The sequence below is a fragment of the Odocoileus virginianus genome, chromosome 1, assembly GCF_023699985.2.
Source record: "Odocoileus virginianus isolate 20LAN1187 ecotype Illinois chromosome 1, Ovbor_1.2, whole genome shotgun sequence".
In the NCBI taxonomy this organism is placed as follows: Eukaryota; Metazoa; Chordata; class Mammalia; order Artiodactyla; family Cervidae; genus Odocoileus; species Odocoileus virginianus.
This window is the reverse complement of record NC_069674.1, coordinates 89,747,917-89,769,430: the sequence shown is the minus strand read 5'-3', so window position 1 is coordinate 89,769,430 and position 21,514 is coordinate 89,747,917. Positions and strand designations below refer to the sequence as shown.

The 21,514-nt window shown below is 34.9% G+C and overlaps 1 protein-coding gene across 8 annotated transcripts in view; it reads right to left on the bottom strand.

Annotated features, from left to right (window-relative positions):
- The window catches only part of DGKB (diacylglycerol kinase beta), an 824,229-nt gene that overhangs the window by 368,400 nt on the left and 434,315 nt on the right, over positions 1-21,514 (bottom strand). For all 8 annotated transcript variants that reach the window (XM_070470763.1, XM_070470758.1, XM_070470752.1 and 5 more), the window contains one exon: positions 11,992-12,056. In XM_070470763.1, coding sequence (XP_070326864.1) covers positions 11,992-12,056 — 65 coding nt within the window. The remainder of the gene's footprint in view (positions 1-11,991; positions 12,057-21,514) is intronic.

The following is a 21,514-nucleotide window of genomic DNA, read 5'->3' as shown; positions in this document are numbered from 1 at the left end:
GCAACAACCAAGATGTGAAAGCATCATTCCTAAATAAACAGTAGCTTTTATTAAATGGTATGTTGTGATATTTTTCCCATTAAACGCTAAGCTGCTTTGAAACAAGACCTTAGTGTTCTTCATCACTGAATCCCTTCTGTGAAGGTTACAAAATATATTTTAGTGTTCCTCTGGAAAGTGATATCGATGACCCCTTCCTTTGAATCTGGCTAAGCCTTTGACTACTTCAATCAATAAAAAGTACAGTGAACATGAAACTCTGTGACTTCCAAAGCTAAGTGATACGGCTTTTCCCTGTCTTCTCAGGACACTAATGTTTGGAGGCCTGAGCTGCCGTGGTAGAAGTCTGGCTGTCCTAGACCACCAGACTCTGAAAGTGACCAGGCCACAGGGAGAAGTCATTTGTAGGTACTGGTGATAGTTAATTTTACATGATAATTTCGTCACAGGGTGCTCCAGTTAAACATCATGTCTGGGTGTGTCTGTGATAGTGTTTCTGGACGAGACTAGCATTTGACTTGGTGGACTCAGTAAAGTATGGTACTCTCCCCCCATTGTGGGTGGGCCTTATCCATACTGTGAAGGACCTGAATAGAATAAAAGACAAAGGAAGAGGAATTTGCCCCTTTTCCCCTGCCTCACTGACTGAACGGGGACATCTTCTCTTCTCTGGCCTTCAAACTGAGATTATCACCATCTGCTTCTTTGAGCCTTTGGCTCAAACTGAATTACACCAGTGTTTTCCTGGGTCTCCAGACTGCAGAAGGTAAATTCTGGGACTTTTCAGTCACTACAGTCACATGGCTGATACCATATACTGGTTCTATTTTTATGGAGACCCTGACTAGTAAACGCTTCAGATAAGATCTCAGTCAACAACTGGCATCACCCACCAGACACCCTCCATTGTTTAGTTGCTAAGTCGCGTCTGACTCTTTGTGATCCCATGGACTGCAGCCTAGCAGGCTCCTCTGTCCATGGGATCTCCCAGGCAAGAATACTGGAGTGGGTTGCCATTTCCTCCTCCAGGGGATCTTTCCGAATGAGGGACTGAACCTGTGTTTCCTGCATTGGCAGGCAGATTCTTTACCGCTGAGCCACCAGGGAAGTCACGGTCCCATCTACTAGCTATCAAATCACTTCCAACCAGGGAGCCTTCCCAGCTGAAGACCAAGACATGAAGAAGCAAAAACAAGCCATCGTTGCTTCATCCTGTTTGAACTGCTGACCCATGGAAGTTACGCATATAACAAAATGGTTGTTTTACACTGCCAAGCCCTCAAGTACTTTATTATTTAGCAATAGTAAAGGAAAGAGATTTTGATACATGGAAGTGAAAGGTAGCAAAACAGAAAACATGTGACAACTGCTTTGGAAATGAAGGTTGAAAAGAACCTGGGGGAGACAGGAGGACACTTGACAAGCCTTGGGACACTGCTAGTGAGGGCTTCAACAACACAGGAGCAATGTTATTGGAAAAGAGAAGAAAGTCAACTCTTATGGTGGCAAAAAGCTTGTTATAGAGCAATAGCAAAGAGAATACCTCGGTGATACTTAGCATATTTTTGGCCCCTTATAAGTGTTTGACCAACAAAATCTTAAAAAATACAATAAAGTTACACCATGCTTGCCATTTTCCTTGATAGAAGCTGAAGTGGAGAGGGAGATAACTTCTAAGAAGTTAAAATTTAAAATTCATAATAAATCAAGAATTTTTGTACTTCTACTTTCTAAGTCTCCTCAGAAAGGTATCCATTAAGGAAAGATTTTTCCTCACATTTTAGGGCTAGTACATAGAATAACGAGGGTGACTAAGATTCCCCACTTTGTGAAAATACTGGTCATGTAGAAATACAAACCAGAAAACACAAACTTAAAGATGCTGCATATTTGATAATATCATCTTTACCTCCAAAGAAAAACGTTATGTGGAAAAACATTTTTTTTAAAAAGTAAATCTGCTATTCAAGGTTAATCTTTTAGAATTAATTATATTTAGTCAGAAAATAATGCTGAACATATCCATATGAGAACATGTATTCCAAAAGGAAAAGCATTAGTAACTAATGCTTAGGTGGAGCAAGAAGCGATGGAGAGCATCTAATTAGTTCCAATTAGCCATGCAGGAGGATTACTCTCCAGGTAAAATTACCTTATAATGAGGTGATTAACTTCTTTGGAAAGAGTTCAAAATAGACTTACTTTACACTTAATATGTCCCATAAAGAACTGGTATAACAAGGGTCCTCAAGGATCCACGCCAGGGATAATTTTTCACAGGAATCAATAGATTTTATTTTGGAAGACCCCAAAATATTTCTATTGTATTACTGATGGAATAAATTCTAAAGCATCTGGATACTATAAATGAGGCATTTAAACTTCACATCAAATTAACTAACTTATCTGGGACTAACTTCATCTATACTAAAGAATGTAGGAATTGAACTCTTAACGAATTACAAATGCTAGCCTCTAGATTACCGATGAACATTAAAGGAAAAAAAAACTTCTGGTTTCACACTGGTTAGTGTTACAAGCTCTTTCCCCAAAGTCTTCTGTGCAAAGTCTAATTAGTGCAGTGGATCCCCTCAGTCCCTAGAGCACACTTGGTTCTTGTTAGACTAATGCTAAACCAGGGAGAAGGCCTGAATACAAAGGAAATGGAGGTTTCAGTGTTTCTAACACTAAAACACTTGGTAAATTGAGGATAGGGTTCTTAGAGCTCTATTCTCAATTCAGAGCTTAAAAAACAGCAGCTTTAACTTATTTTTCTCTTAAAATTGATAATTTATCATGGACTGATTGAAATTATATATATATGTATACATTTATATATATTACATATATATGCTGTCAGCCTAAACAAGAAATAATTTAGTGTTTTAATTTGATAATTATTTTCTGAAAGATTCCATGTACGCAAAGAATTTATAATAATGAGCAGAAATTCTTTTTAAATTTCCTTCTGTTTAAATTCTTCCCTGTAAGGAAATACTTTATATCTTTGATTATTTATGTCTTGGATTATTCAGTTGTGACTTTTCAGACATCATCTCTGAATTAACCACTGTTACTTCACAAATCTAGTTTCTTAATTTGGTATCCTACGAATTGTGTTTGTGTGTGAGTCAAAAGTTTTGCATAAAACACTTGCAAATTCATGTAAAGCACAAACACAAATCCTGAGAATAGAGAGGCAAAATCAAGGAAGAAAAATTTGGAATATTTGCATGGAGATGATACTAATAAAATATCTAAAAGTATCTTGCAAACAAAAACTAGGAATGTTTCTTCTTCAGCTAAATCAGATAATATATAAGCAACCCTTACAATATTCTTTAGAGCTCAATGTTCACCTTAGCTTGGGAGCCCCATAAAATATCCCTCTGTACTGTTATAATGTTCGGCTTCTTCAACGTTACTGGTTGGGGCATAGGCTTGGACTACCGTGATATTGAATGATTTGCCTTGGAAACGAACAGAGATCATTGTGTCATTTTTGAGATTGCATCCAAGTACTGCATTTTGGACTCTTCTGTTTACCATGATGGCTACTCCATTTCTTCCAAGGGATTCCTGCCCCACAGTAGTAGATATAATGGTCATCTGAGTTAAATTCACCCATTCCAGTCCATTTTAGTTCGCTGATTCCTACAATGTCGACATTCACTCTTGCCATCTCCTGTTTGACCACTTCCAATTTGCACTGATTCATGGACCCTACATTCCAGGTTCCTATGCAATATTGCTCTTTACAGCATCGGACCTTGCTTCTATCACCAGTCCCACCCACAACTGGGTATTGTTTTTGCTTTGGCTCCAAGGAATGGAAAAGGTCCGTTTTCATTCCAATCCCTAGGAAAGGCAATTCCAAAGAATGCTCAAACTATCACACAATTGCACTCATCTCACACGTTAGTAAAGTAATGCTCAAAATTCTCCAAGCCAGGCTTCAGCAATACGTGAACCGAGAACTTCCAGATGTTCAAGCTGGTTTTAGAAAAGGCAGAGGAACCAGAGACCAAATTGCCAATATCCTCTGATCATCGAAAAAGCAAGGGAGTTCCAGAAATACATCTATTTCTCCTTTATTGACTACGTCAAAGCCTTCGACTGTGTGGATCACAATAAACTGCGGAAAATTCTTCCAGAGATGGGAATACCAGACCACCTGACCTGTCTCTTGAGAAACCTGCATGCAGGTCAGGAAGCAACAGTTAGAACTGGACATGAAACAACAGACGGGCTCCAAATAGCAAAAGGAGTAGGTCAAGGCTGTATATTGTCACCCTGCTTATTTAACTTCTATGCAGAGTACATCATGAGAAACGCTGGGCTGAAAGAAGCACAAGCTGGAATTAAGATTGCTGGGAGAAATATCAATAACCTCAGATATGCAGATGACACCACCCTTATGGCAGAAAGTGAAAAGGAACTAAAAAGCCTCTTGATGAAAGTGAAAGAGGAGAGTGAAAAAGTTGGCTTAAAGCTCAACATTCAGAAAACTAAGATCATGGTATCTGGTCCCATCATCTCATGGGAAATAGATGGGGAGAGAGTGGACACAGTGTCAGACTTTATATTTTTGGGCTCCAAAATCACTGCAAATGGTGACTGCAGTCATGAAATTAAAAGACACTCCTTGGAAGGAAAGTTATGACCAACGTAGATAGCATATTAAAAAGCAGAGACATTACTTTGCCAACAAAGGTCCGTCTGGTCAAGGCCATGGTTTTTCCAGTGGTCATGTATGGATGTGAGAGTTGGACTGTGAAGAAAGATGAGCGCCGAAAAATTGATGCTTTTGAACTGTGGTGTTGGAGAAGACTCTTGAGAGTCCCTTGGACTGCAAGGAGATCCAACCAGTCCATCCTAAAGGAGATCAGTCCTGGGTGTTCAATGGAAGGACTGATGCTGAAGCTGAAACTCCAATACTTTGGCCACCTCATGCAAAGAGTTGACTCATTGGAAAAGACCCTGATGCTGGGAGGGATTGGGGGCAGGAGGAGAAGGGGACGACAGAGGATGAGATGGCTGGATGGCATCACTGACTCGATGGACATGAGTTTGAGTAAACTCCGGGAGTTTGAGATGGACAGGGAGGCCTGGCGTGCTGCGCTTCATGGTGTCGCATTGTCGGACACGACTGAGCAACTGAACTGAACTGAACTGACCTTAACTGTTATAATGTAAACTTTTCTCCCAGTTTACATTCTTTCACAGGACCTAGAACCATTTATGGTTTCTGTATAACCCCAAATTCATTTTCCTCATTTGCCTTACAGAGTTTAAAAATTCAACATCTGGTGCGATGCCCATCACATGAAAAGAACTACTTATTAAATGTCTACAGAATAGTCAACAAAATCAATAGCAGATACCCATATTTTATCCAACTTCAAGACCATCACTATTCCTTTTGTTACTCCCCTGCAGTGTCAAAAATAAACAAATGAAAAAAGAGAGAGCAGGAATAAGAAAGCTGAAGAGAATGAAGAAAAGAGAGAGTGAGAAGCAAAGATGAAAGAAAAGTTACTGAATCTTTTCCTGATTTATTTTCCAGTTCTCACTCACTCTATTCTAAAGAGTTATCTTACACAAATGGTTTTGAACAACTCCGATATAAAAGTTAGCATTTTAGTTTAATGGTACCAGGAAATAAATGCACAAAGATTCAGGGGAATCGAATTTCTTGTGTCAGTGTGCACACGACTTTAACTCACTTAATCATTTATGTTTTCATCTGTTCAGATCATCACATATTTAATGAGTTTCAACATACAAATGAAACTATATGGATAGGATAGCATAATTACTAAATTATTTTAACTTTTATATTACAAATACAGCAATAAGATATAATTATGAAAAACTTAATAGAAGTATGATATGAAAAGCTGAAACTCTCAGAAAATATACATAGCATTAATGTACACAAATAAATAAATCCATGCAACACAAATGTATATTTGCATTCCCATGTACTATATAGCCTGCCAGGGTTCTCTGTCCATGGAATTCTCCAGGCAAGGATATTGGAGTGGGTAGCCATTCCTGTTTCCAGGGAATCTCTCTGACCCAGGAATAGAATCTGGGTCTCCTGCATTGCAGGCAAATAATTTACCAAAGCCACCAGGGAAGGTCTGTATATATGTACACAAAAGTATAAATCTGTAGTTTATATACCATCTATTTATCTGCACAATATGTCTTATATGAGGATAATATTTTAGCCATACGGAAAAGCTGACCTAATAATGCTTATACAAAACAGAAAAAAAAATGTTATTTAAATGATACAATTGAGTAGTCATTCTAAGTGCCAATGAAAAATGAGTAAGTTTTGTTTTTAAAAATAGATCAAAGTTGGTTAGGTATGGAGAAAATAAAAACATAAAAATGCTTTAGGTCATCACAACCTCATGAGTATATAATTCTCTCCAAAACATCCCTGTTCAATGTGAACAATCCTAATGAATACAGCTTTAATCAAAATATGAAATGACAAATGTTCAAAATTGTAATATCAAGTGTCGTTTCCCTAGTTGGTTTTTTAAAAAATGGTATAATTTACAAATGTGGAAGTTTATAATGAAACATAATCTGTATTTTTAAATAGAAAAAATATTTCACTATACAATAATGAAGTTGTCTTGACCGGTGGATGCAAAAGTGGGGTCAAAGGCCTAAAATAAAATGCCACACAGAATCTGAACATTGCTTGTGAAATTTTGAACATTTATTTTATTGAATTCTAAGAATATATTGGGCTTCTTAGGAGGCACTAGTGGTAATGAATCCAGCTGCCAATGCAGGAGACAAAAGAGACATGGGTTCGATCCCTGCATCAGGAAGATCCCCTGGAGAAGGAAATAGCAGCCCATTCCCGTATTCTTGCCTGGAAAATTCCATGCAGAGGACTCTAGTGGGCTACAGTCAATGAAGTGGCAAAGAAATGGACATGACTAAACTGAACAGACACACACAATATATTATGACTGGTTTTGACTGATAAAAAATATTTGTGTAGTAAAATATCTCTTCAGATTGTTATAATTTAGGCAAGATTTAATTTTATTGTCTTTTACTTAATATCACATGATATATAACTGCAAAATAATTACTGTATATACATATATGCACAGAAGGTAAGACAGAGAGACCTTTCCTATTCACTCTTTAGTTAAACACCATCACAGGGTGCAGCTGGCTCAGTCACTTCAGTCGTATCTGACTCTGCAACACCATGGACTGTAGCCCGCCAGGCTCCTCTGTCCATGGGGACTCTCCAGGCAAGAATATTGGAATGGGTTGCCATGCCCTCCTCCAGGGGATCTTCCCCACCTGGGGATCAAACCCATGTCTCATATCTCCTGCACTGGCAGGCAGGTTCTTTACCACTAGTGCCACCTGGGAAGCCCAAGGTAATATTAGTAACTGAGAATTACATACTGTTAACCCATAAAGTTGATAATACAAGTGCTAAAACAAATCTATAAGTGTCATTCATTAGCAAAGCATTCACAGTGCTCAGGGATCTATACTGCAAAAATTTGTTAACACTGTTGGCTGAGGTCTTGGGATATTAAATACACAAATATAGTACCTGAAAGAATAGTTATTTAGAATCAAGACTCACTGTAGGCATATTTCAACTCTCTTTCCATTATCTTTCTCAGGAATAAGTAGTGAAGATATTTCAAAAACAAATATAACACTTAATAATGTATAATTTAATGAATACATTTAGTAAGTATCTATTGAGTGCTCACTATATTCCATGCACTACGTAGATACTGAAGTCTCAGACAGAAAGAGTCTGATTCCATGATCTCTCAAAGCCTACTGTCAGGGAAAGAAGTCAAGAATCACTCCACGGCATGAGAGTGCTCTTAAAGGCAGAGGCCAATCTTCTAACTTCATGTTGACTATTAATTTGAGTAATCTGCAGAGCACAAATTCTTTTCAAAATCAGGTTTTATTAATATAGTGGTGGTGGCTTAGTCTCTAAGTTGTGTCTGACCCTCGCTACCACATGGACTGTAGCCCACCAGGCTCCTCTGTCCAAGGGATTCTCCAGGCAAAGAAACTGGAGTGGGTTGCCAATTCCTTTTCCAGGGGATCTTCCTGACCCAGGAATCAAACCCAGGTCTCCTGCATTGCAGGCAGATTCTTTACCAACTGAGCTGTGACGGAGGCCCTTTATTAATATGGTTGTATCAAATTATCAGTCTGGAACACTGATTTTTCAGCTTTGTTTCTTCTCACACATTTAGAAGGCAAGGCTCTGTGTCATCTCTTATATCACTACCTAGACTCTTAAACTGCATTATTAAAATTTACATACCAATTTAAGTTTTCTACTTACAGATTTCTTCATAAAACAGCAGAAAGTAGGACAGAAATAAGGGGCATGACTCTTGAACAGGGGGCTAAGAAAATGATCTTTGTTTCATTCAGGGAGTTAGAGACAAGATACTTTTAAGTGATCAATGTGACTTAATGAACAGCATCTTTGTGGAGGACTGCTAGCCCTCGGTGTTTGATAGCAGGTACATTAAATGCTCTATATTAAGAATTGGAATTTGTACTTTAAAAACAAGTTATGACTACATTATTAAGAAATTTCTGTAAGTCATTAAGGCTTTTTCTATAGTTAGCTGCATTTTGCATAATACTTATAAGTCCCTGTCAATGTTACACAGATTTACACATAGAATTCAACCATTTTCTCCAAATTATTATAACCCTTCATAATTATGTTAATAGATATTTTAGTGTGTTTAGGTATAGCTAATTTTTTTAGGAAAGGCAAAAACTTAAAATTCTTCTTCTAAATAAAACTGGGAAAGGTATAATGAATTTGAATTATGAGCATAAACACAGTAGCACAGACACTTCAAGAATTATTTTTTCCTAAAAGGACAGAAATATTTATTTAAATTCAGTTTGATTAAAGACTATCTTAAAGTTTAGAAAGTTGAAAAGCACATTTCCTTTTAACAGTTAACATAGATTCATGTAGAAATTTGGAAAAAAGTATGATATAAACCTCTCAACTAGCACTCGCTTAAGCACCACCAGAGAAATCATTATCTTTCCCAGTTCTTTCAATTTCTGTCATAAGAAGCATAGAGAACAGAACTATATATTTTGGTAATTAATTTCCTTAAGATAATGTTAGAAATATCATGTTCTTTAAAATATAAATGAATTTCAAGGTGAGCATGCTAGAGGATAATATTAATGGCGCATGATTTATTGTGACAAGAGATCTGATCTGAAACACTGTTATTAGGAGTACTTAAAAAAAACCATTTTCAAATTCCTGAAAATATGAAAGTGCTACAGCTGAACCTGTATCAATGCTGAAATCTAGGAAGTTGTCCTTGTGAGGATGAAAGTGCTTGTGCACACTATCTGGCATTCCTGCTCATATAAATTTATCAGAAAATGTTCATATTCTGAATATGCTGCATTGCAGCATAGGGAATTACCTAAATGCTCATAACACTGAGTGAAGACAATCTACAAAAGTACAGACTCAATATATATGGATAATTAACTTGGTAATGTATATAATTTTAGGGCTGACTGTTACCTTAAAAATATAGTCAGGGATAATTCACTGAGCAACTACTGATATAGCTGGCATTCTTTGAACTCATACTAGAAACATGTGAGCTGTGTCAATACAGAAGGGATTTTCTATACTATTACTATTCCAAATGAAATATTCCCTTTAAATTATATAAGCAAGAGTGACTTGTGACTTAAATTTACACCGAAGTTTTAGTAAGATGCAAGTTTACATCTTCTAAACACTCTGGGATACTTAAACACATTGTAGTCAATGACATCTAACCACATGTGAGGCAGTGAGCAATGTCACAGATTAGTACTGCAGTTAATAATAAAAAGCTTAAAATAGACATATATGAATAATAGAAGTCTTTGTTATTAAAATAATTAAAACTACTCAGGAGAACAGAATTGATTAGCTTCGAAAGAGCACCATAAATACTGGCATTCTAATAAAGGCCATCAAATTGGGCATCTCAAATATATCGATACACTGCTCTGTACGCTTCTCCTTCTCCCTCCCCGTCCCACATGTCTCTCTTTCTGTTTCTCTGGTTTTCTCCCCTCTCTCTCATCCTATCTCTGTTGAATAAGTTTGGAACAAAAATTTCCCCCTTAAGAATATTATAATGCCTTTAACGGGCTTTTAAATTGTAAAGCTCCTAAAGGGGCGCACTGGATGCAGCATTTCTCAAATAGCGTCTTTTTGGCTTGAAATCTATTTTAATAAATGAGTATCAACACATGAAAGATTCATAGAATGGCACTGGGGTAAGCATAAGAGAGTTGATTCTATAACATGGCTTTATGTGCATTAATACATGTGTTCATTTCCTGTATAACCAAGGTGGATCAAGTGCTAAAATACTTATAAAGTAAATATAATTTTATTGTTACATCATTTTTTCATAAATTACATGAAATAAAATTAAATCTTATAAAATGAAAATGTATATTCTAGATATAAAGAAAAAAGGTGTAAAGTTTTAAAGAAACTTGGACTTAATTTTGTAATATACATAGCATAAAATTAAAATACTGCAATAAAAACTCAGTATCCATTCTATCCACTTCTTTCCCTTTTCTAGAAGAAACCAAAGTTAAAAGACTTTTTCAAATCTTTCTAAAGATTATGCACATACACATATCTATTACATGCTTTTTTCCATTTTCCTTAAGACAAAATCATAGATGCCTCAACTATGAAAGAAAAAGCAAACCACAGCATCATGATTTGTCATCTGTAGGGTTAGAAAGATCTCAAGATGATACCTGGGGAACATTTTAGAAAAACATTTTCATATGTCTTGCTAAAACATTTAAACAGATCAATATAATGAAAAATTAAGTAGGATCTTGCATGAAACTATTTAATATGATAATTCTTATATAAAGTAATACACTAAAGTCTATTGTTAAAACATCTAAAATAGATTTAAAATACATTTTAAATACATTCATTTATTATGGAATCACATGGAAGAAAATTATGTCAATCTCCTGGTGTATAACAAAACTGAAAAAGAAAAACTTCCAGTAGTTGTAAGTGTTCTATAACACTCATGGTATAATGCTAACCTAGCCAGATAGAGAGACCCAGGGCCTTTGACTTTGAACATTAATATATAAATCACTTAAATATGTATATATAAATGTTAATTATTATTTTGCAACTGTGAAATGAACAGAGTAGAAATAGGTGTAATTAAACAAAATATCCTTCTGCCCAAAATTTCCTGGGTAGTGGGGTGGAGATGGCCATATTTCCTTCTAGAAATGGGAAAGGTAACAGCCAATATTTCTCAATTTTCCTGAATATCAGCAAAAGTCAGTATCTACATTTCTGAGGAAATAATGTCTGTGTATTGCTATAGCAGCAAAACTAGTTTTGGCTTTCAAGGGCTTTTGCTCTGAAGAGAAAGTCTTTAAGAGTAGTTTTTGTCAGCATTGATATTTCTCTGGTTTATTTTGCATTTAGCTGAAGCCAATACAGGACTGATAGGACAAAAATTAGAGGTCTTATATGATACCTATGGAATGTACAGTTACTCAGCATGACCAAATCAGAGCCTCATGTTTCTCCTTCAGATTTAGGATGATCACCCCCTCACATACTGGGCCATGTAAAGACTTTCAGTATATCCCAATAACTACTTTTACCTTATATTTGATATCTTTCTTCTTAGTATGAAAATGGACCAAAGATGACCACATTGTATTCCCCATTATAACCTCCCTAAAATCTAGCAAGGAAAATTAAATGTGTTTACATTTATGTCTTAATACTTACACCAAGCCCTATTCAGTCATTTATATGTTAAATGCTTTATATCATACAGTGACCCTTTTTATGACACAGCCCATCAACAGCAACCATAATTACAATGAATTATTTTTTCATCTTACCTACTATTGAATTTTTCTGGGTGTTTCTCTCTCATGATATGGAATCTGTGTGCAATGGAAGCATCCTAAGGAAAGAAAGAGAAACAAAAGACAGGACATTTTATGATCCTAATATCTTGTGGAAACAATTAAAAGAGAAAAAATTAAAGAATAATATTTTAAATTAAACTTTCCTAAAAAATACCATTGCTAAGAAGATATTGTGCAATTAGGCAGAAATGGGTAATAGACATAAATTCTGTACAAGTATGAATTAGTCACTTTTGAAATTTACTTCAAAGAATTAACATCTATATAATGCGTACACCTCCTCTAACTGCCTTTGGACTATGCTTACAGAATGTTTAAAATAGTTCATATGTACATAAATGCCAACAAATATTTAAAATTCTTGTTATACAAAAGCTAGAAGGATGGTGTAAGTGGAGAAACTCCTAGTCTCCTCATCTTTTGAAATTAATTATGGGTAAAAATATAATGTGAGTGTTTCTATCTAGTAAAGGTAAGTTTAATATACAACTTCAAAGTTTGCTAAGAGTCTGTTGGATGTGTAGTTATTAACTGCTCATTCCACAAGCTACTTTCTGACTTATCTTACTTACCAGAGAAAAATAACAAAGGGGAAATTTAGTTTTGGAGAATTGGTAACAAGTGTATCTAAACTCTTGAGATCCCAAATGTACCAGTTCCACACCCTAATGGATGTTTTTTCCATTTAGGAAACTCATTCAGAGTTTCTATGACACAGAATCACACAATACGTGAGACTGGTGGAATATTGTGACTTATGCTTCTCAACTTACTGTTCTTTCTAACTTTAAATAGTTGTCTCTGTTAGTCTAAGCAAGGAGATACTTTCCCATTCTTCATCGACACATGATTAATCACTCCAATGAGGAACTAATATATTTACCAGTCATCTCAGAAGAAATGGGGCAATTTTAGCAAATGACTGTTAATTTTGTTTCCTAGTAGGAATAAAAGAAAAAGAAAAACCAAACACAAAGGGAATAAAGAAGCTGTGTATTTGAAAGAATCCTGAAAACACTAATCAAGGATTAAAAGTCTAATGAATGAAATGAAAAGGCTAATGTGCTTACTTATGCATAACAAAGCATTAGCCACAAGAGAGGGACCAATGCCCTCTGCAGATGGCAGACAGAGAGCTGCTTTCCCCCAAGATAGAGCTGTGATAGAACTCTTAAATTTTTTTGTACATTTTATCCTCTAAAAATTATTGAGTAATTAAATTAATCCACAAGGGTAAGGAACACAAAGGTATAGACAGATGTGTACTGAAACAACACTTGTAGAATAAAAGTTATCGAAAAATTCTATGATTTGATATTCTGATATAATTTTGTTATGCATATATGGTCAATTTCCTGGTTTACTAACTATGAATATCAAAGTGTTCACTCTTATTAGTTCAGTAGCTCTAAAACCTAAAGTTTCTTCCTTTTAAAAAAATGCTCACTAATAACTCATAAAAATACATTTTAAATAAAGCAAAATTCTGTTACTATGGTATGAAATTATAGGAAAAATCTGAGTTGGGCTATTTATGGTGTATTATACAGCATTATCATTAATTAATTTTAAAAAATCATTTATTTTGACTTTATCCTTAATCTGGCTCAAAATCAATTTGGAATACCTTATTATGTAGTTAAATGCCTTCATCCAATAGACTATTTAAACAAAAGTAAAGAAACATGAATCAAGTATTAAGAATGAATGGTCAATATTAGTTATCCACAGGGAGATGATCAGTGAATTTACCTCTGCTTGAATTATTTGTTTCTAAGTTATAGAAGTGAAACTTTTAAAAGTAGATTGCTTCATAAGCATATATTTTTTGCAATAATAGATGTCTTCTTTCCAAAACAACATAAATAGGACAGATGGAGAAAGGGAGAGAGGAGAAAAGAAAGGAGAGGGTCGGATCAAAAGACCATTTATGTAGACTGGACTATAACTGACTAAATTCCTAGAAATACAGAACACCACATAGCCAAAGATAAACTTAGCCTTAGCTCCTCTATTTCCAAGACACTCAGGCAATGAATCATGTAGGAAAGAGAGGGGGGAAATAAAAGCTAGTGAAGAACACTGGCATGCATTTTCCTTGTGTTGAATGGGTCCCACCACAAAGAGAGAGCTGGCATTGCTGACTAAAGGATGGATAAGGAACAATGGCAGCAGGTGTTCATTTGGATGAAAATTCAGACTAAATTCCCATGGGACCCTGTCCCTTTGGCATAACCCCAAGAGGCTTGAAAGAGAACTGCCAAACCCTGCAAACTCACCCAGCAGCCATATTTCAGGGACACTAAAGGTTCTCTAAAAAGACCAAATGAGAAAACACAGGCTTCCCAAGTGGCACAGTGTAAAGAACCTGCCTGCCAATGCAGGAGATGCAAGAAACGTAGGTCTCATCCCTGGGTCAGGAAGATTCCCTGGAGGAGGAAATAACAACTCACTCCAGTATTCCTGTCTGGAAAATTCCATGGACAGAAGAGCCAGATAGGCTATAGTCCATGGGTTCACAAAAGAGCTGAACACTACTGAGCATGCACACACACACACACACAATGTTGGTTTTTAACATGAACTTTGTCCTTTCAGTCTCTATATAATGCAGTTTTTAGGAAACAAAACTTAAATTGGCATCACTTTCATACCCTAGAATGGATAAATGTTGAGTTCAGACAGACTTTCACTTTCAAGACTTGTGACTTTGAGCAAATTACTTATTTACCATGAGTCATAGCTTTCTTATCTTTAAAAGAATATACTGCTGCTGCTGCTGCTGCTAAGTCACGTCAGTCGTGTCCGACTCTGTGCGACCCCATAGACGGCAGCCCACCAGGCTCCCCCGTCCCTGGGATTCTCCAGGCAAGAACCCTGGGGTGGGCTGCCATTCTAATACCCCTTTATAAAAGTACTATGGTGAGATATTTTTAGATTATTCTGTATAGCAATTGCAATAGTCTTCAGTATAACTGGGGTATTCATATTTCTACATCCACATTAGAATGTTACTGAAAGTTAAAGAGAACAGTAAAAAATAGTTGAATTGGATAATTTTGAAAGATATATTTACTGACTCTCAATTTGGTTTTATTATTTTCTAAATTAAAAAAAAATTTCATCTTAATTTAAAAAATAAAATCAGAGAAAATAAAACTTACTCATCTTTTTTAAAGCAAAAAAAAATTAGATCTCATTAGGCTGATTTTCAAAGCAGACTATTTTGTGTAGTACTTTATAATTTATATATATGTAAATATGTACATATATGTGTGCATATATATGCATACATATACAAATGTGTGTGTGTGTGTATACACACACACATGCATACAAATATATCAAAGAATTAGCTTCTTAGCCACATCTACCTTTAATACTTTGTACTGGTATTTTTCTTTTTTTTTTAATTTATTTTTCATTTATTTATATTAGTTGGAGGTTAGTTACTTTACAATATTGTAGTGGGTTTTACCATACATTGATATGAATTAGCCATGGATTTGCATGTGTTCCCCATCCTGAACCCCCCTTCCACCTCCCTCCCCATCCCATCCCTCTGGGTCATCCTAATGCACCAGCCCTGAGCACTTATCTCATGCATCAAACCTGGACTGGTGATCTGTTTCACAATTGATAATATACATGTTTCAATGCTATTCTCTCAGATCATCCCATCCTCTCCTTCTCCCACAGAGTCCAAAAGTCTGTGCTATACATCTGTGTCTTATTCATCTTTTTTTAAAGCCAAAAAAATTAGATCTCGTTAGGCTGATTTTCAAAGCAGAGTATTTTGTGTAGTACTTTATAATTTATAAATATGTAAATATGTACATATATGTGTGCGTGTGTATATATATATATACACACGCACACATGCATAAAAACACATCAAAGAATTAGTTTCTTAGCCATATCTACCTTTAATACTCTGTACTGGTATTTTTCTAAAGACTGATTTTTTTCTTTTCCTATGACAGCTTATTATTTTTTAAAAAAATAATAAAATAAAATAATAAATAATAAAATAGTTTTATTAAATAAATATAATTTATTTATATTATAATTTATAAATTTTATAAATATATAAAATTGTTTATATTAAAAATAAAATAATAAAATAAATTTTAAAGTAAAAATAATAAGATAAAAAATAAAGTTACTCCAAATCTCCAAAGTTGCATTTTAAGTTAATAATATGAAAAACTTGATTATATTCTATAGGTTATAACATTTTAAATTGAGAAAACAAAATTGCTGAGATATCTATAAACAGCAAACTCTACTAAGAAGAGGACATTATCAATACTAATCTTTTTCTTGAGGTGTAAAATATACTTACCCAAATATTATCATAGGTACTATATTTTTAATCCATTAAAAGAATATTTCTCTGACAATTATTTTTACAAAACTTGACAAATAATTTATTTCTGAATATTATAGCAAATTAAACATTTTCTCAATTCCATTACATTTAAGGATAGAATATAAATCTAACCAATGACAAATGGGTGTTATCAAGAGTTTTTCCAAGTGCAACCATAGACTTTAAAATTAAACTTTGCATACTAGATGAATTTTCATTGAATTCCTGAAATAGTTCAGTTCCTTCTTAGCTTCGGATGAATAAATGACTTCCTGTGTGTGAGCTTTTTTTTCTTTAATGACTGTGATTTCTTCAAAAGCTTCAAAAGCTGAAATGTGTGATGCTCCATTTGTTATTTTTTTGAATATTTTTCAAAGAGGTTCAAATGAAATTTTGATGTATTATTTACATACAATAAAGTTTACCAATTTTAAGTGCACAATTAAATGTCTTGAGAAAGGTTTCAATAACTACATTCAACAATCATGATATACAAAATTTCCATCACCCCAAAAGTTCCCTAAGGCCCTTTGCATTTATGTATTTTCATACATATATACATATACAAATCATTGATCTGCTGTCTTTATAGTTTGTCTTTTCTAATATTTCCTATAAATGGAAATTAAAAGTACTCTCATGTCTGGCTTCTTTCATTTACTATAATGCCTTTAAGATTCAGTCATTTGTTCCAGTGTCAGGGGTTTGTCCCTTTTTATTGCTAAGCAGTATTCTATTAAATAAGTATACCACAATCTGTTTGTTTATTCATTAATTGCTGACATTTGGCTTTTATGCATAAAGTTGCTATGAACTTTTGAGCATAATTCTTTTTGTAGACATGTGTGATTATGCCTTTGTGTAAAAATTTAGGAATGAGACTGCTGTGTTAGATGGTATGAGTAATTTAACTTTAAATAAAAAAAAAACAAAACCTTATTTTTCAAAGTACTTGTACCATTTTGCATTCCTACTAGTAAAGTATGTGGGTTCCAGTTACTCCACATCTTTACCAACACTCCACATCTACACCCGCTCTTGATAGTCTTTTTAAATTTTACCCTCCTAAGAAATGGTATTCTTTTTTATTTTTTTAAATTTATTTATTTTTATTACTTGGAGGCTAATTACTTTACAATATTGTAGTGGTTTTTGTCATACATTGACATGAATCAGCCATGGAGTTACATGTATTCCCCATCCCGATCCCCCCTCCCACCTCCCTCTCTACCCGATCCCTCTGGGTCTTCCCAGTGCACCAGGCCTGAGCACTTGTCTCATGCATCCAGCCTGGGCTGGTGATCTGTTTCACCCTCGATAATATACGTTTCGATGCTGTTCTCTCAAAATATCCCACCCTTGCCTTCTCCCATAGAGTCCAAAAGTCTGTTCTGTACATCTGTGTCTCTTTTTCTGTTTTGCATATAGGGTTATCATTACCATCTTTCTAAATTTCACATATATGTGTTAGTATGCTGTAATGTTCTTCATCTTTCTGGCCTACTTCGCTCTGTATAATGGGCTCCAGTTTCATCCATCTCATTAGAACTGATTCAAATGAATTCTTTTTAATGGCTGAGTAATATTCCATGGTGTATATGTACCACAGCTTTCTTATCCATTTGTCTGCTGATGGGCATCTAGGTTGCTTCCACGTCCTGGCTATTATAAACAGTGCTGTGATGAATATTGGGGTGCATGTGTCTCTTTCAGATCTGGTTTCCTTGGTGTGTATACCCAGAAGTGGGATTGCTGGGTCATATGGCAGTTCTATTTCCAGTTTTTTAAGAAATCTCCACACTGTTCTCCATAGCGGCTGTACTAGTTTGCATTCCCACCAACAGTGTAAGAGGGTTCCCTTTTCTCCACACCCTCTCCAGCATTTATTGCTTGTAGACTTTTGGATAGCAGCCATCCTGACTGGCGTGTAATGGTACCTCATTGAGGTTTTGATTTGCATTTCTCTGATAATGAGTGATGTTGTGCATCTTTTCATGTGTTTGTTAGCCGTCTGTATGTCTTCCTTGGAGAAATGTCTGTTTAGTTCTTTGGCCCATTTTTTGATTTGGTCATTTATTTTTCTGGAATTGAGCTGTAGGAGTTGGTTGTATATTTTTGAGATTAATTCTTTGTCTGTTGCTTTGTTTGCTATTATTTTCTCCCAATCTGAGAGCTGTCTTTTCACCTTGCTTATAGAAATGGTATTCTTTTTTAGAGCATTAACCCTTATTGAGTCACACTATCTGCTTCAGTATAAGGGTCTGTCAATTCTGGCAAAATTATAGGATTTCAAATTTCTGATACAGATGTAATAAATGCTTCCAGCTTTATCACAATTCATTCATTCTCACAGCTTTTAATATATCTTCTCAGCTTTGCTATATTCAACAATTACAACATAGAAATGAGCACTCTGAAAGTCCATTTGTGCATTCTACTCAACACTCATCCCATGCACAGCCTCAAGGATTTCAAAGGATTTTTTTATTCCTTCAAAAGATATTCAGAGAACACATTCTTAGGGTCTCTCTTTTTAAAGGACTTGAGCTCTCACACTGAAGTAGAATTGTTAGTTGCTTCAGTTGTGTCCAACTCTTTGAGACCCTACGACCTGTAGCCCTGGCGCTTTCTGTCCATGGGATTCTCCAGGCAAGAATACTGGAGTGGGTTGCCATGCCCTCCTCTGGCGGATCTTTCAGACCCAGGGACTGATATGTAGCATTAGTTAGTTAGTTGCTCAGTCATGTCCAACTCTTTGCAATCCCATGTACTATAGCCTGCCAGGCTCTTCTGTCCATGGAATTATCCAGGCAAGAATATTGGAGTGGGTGGCCATTCTCTTCTCCAAGGGATCTTCCCAACCCAGGCATTGAACCTGGGTCTCCCGCATGGCAGGCAGATTCTTTCCTGTCTGAGCCACCGGAAGCCCATACACTTTAAATAAAAGCAATATTAAAAACTCAAGGTATATAGACATATATGAAATGTGAAAGACCCACATTTCCCCAATTTTAATTCTGAGAGATAATAAATGAGGCCCTTTCTCATGCATCATTTTGAAAACAGCCTATCTAAAAAGCACAAATGTATGAAAATACATATGCACAACTGTATATTTACAAAAATAGACTTATACAAACTGTACTGAAACTGGGATTTTTTTTCACTTATCAATAAAGCATATACATATCCAGCAAACAGGAATTTTCCTAATGTTTTTAATACCAGTGGCCTATTGTCCTTAATAGATGTGCTATTATTTATGCAGGTATCTCCTATTTGTAGTGGTTTGGGTTTACTATTTCACTACCAAAATTAATATTATTTAATGTTTTGTTACCAAATTTTATACAACCTTCATGCATCTCTGTGAATATATATTTACAACAAATACTCAGAAGAGGAATTCCTGGCTGAAAGTGTAGTTAAGTATTATGTTTTATTGTGCAGTGAAAAATTACTCTCAAAAATGTTAACACAATCCCACCAACAGTGTTTAACGTGACGAGTCATCATTAAGTTTATCAGCTTCTGAATTTGACGGGCTAAAAAGTATAACACAGTTGTTTAAATAAAGTTTTGTCATTGTTGATTAAATTTGATGATCTTTTCATATGCTTTTGTTCATATTTATTCTTTTGTGGACAATCTAACTTAAGTACATTATCCATCTCGTCTATGTACATTAAGAAACTATATATGTTAATAACTATAGTGAGGAAATAGTACTTAAATATTTACTACTACTGAAGCACTGTTTTAAAAGCTTTATATGTAGTATTTCATTTAAGCCCATAAAAAATTTTATGAGCTAGCTATTGTTATCTAGAGTTACAAATTAGAAAATAGGATTACAGAACTTATAATCATCCCAGACCATATAAGAAAGGCCTGTGGAATTAACAGCTGAATACAAGAAACATCTTTAGAATGCAGGCATTTCATGCTCTTTTTTCGAGTATAGAAAGTCATGCATTGCAAATATTTCACAAGTCTGTTTTTTGACTTTTTTACCTTGTAGAGTTTAAACTATTTAAATTTCAGTTATATCAAAATTTTCTGAGTTTTGAGTCATGCTTAGAAATCTCTTTTCTCCAATTTAGGAGTAATACTACTTTTTATATGTCTTGGCCATTATGACTTCATATTTTACAGTGTAATATTTGAATCATTTCATATTATTTTGGTGTAAGAGTTAAGTAGAAATCTTGCTGAATTTTTGCCAAAATACATATTATTTTTGTTAATACGAGTTTGTCAACAGTTTATGTTTCCCTCTTTGTTTGAAAGACACAACTTATATACAATAAATGTTCATCTCTGCATTTCTCTGTTACTCTGAACCAGTAAACATAATTATTTCAACTCTTGTAATTCTGTAGTCAATTTTCATATTTGTTGGGCAAGGGTCATATTCCTCATTCAACTTTTTAAAAAATCTACGATTATTTAGAAGATTTGATAAAATTTGACACCATTTTTGTTCATATTACCTTGCTATGAATACTCAGCTAAAATCTTTGGGTACTGCAATTAGATCTGATTTGATAAATTTTGGGAGGACTAGAATATTTTATAATATCATGCTATATTTTCTAAGATATATTTCTCTTATTATATTTTCTCATATGACTTTTAGTAGGGTCCAAAATTTTCTTCACATTAAGTCCAATATATTTATTTTTATTAAGTTCATACATACTTATCTTACTTTACCTCATGCAAAGAGTTGACTCATTGGAAAAGACCCTGATGCTGGGAGGGACTGGGGGCAGGAGAAGAAGGGGACGACAGAGGATGAGATGGCTGGATGGCATCACCGACTCGATGGCCATGAGTTTGAGTAAACTCCGGGAGTTTGCGATGGACAGGGAGGCCTGACGTGCTGCGATTCATGGGGTTGCAAAGAGCTGGACACGACTGAGTGACTGAACTGAACTGAACTATCTTGCTTTTGTATTTACCATAATATGATTCTTTATTATTTTATCTTTTTAACTGGCTATGTTTTATATAGAAAACATTTTTATTATTTATTATTAATCTTTTAAACCTTATAATTCTGTTATTTTATATGGTTCCCTGCAATTGATTCATTTTTTTCTTGGAACACAGTCCTAC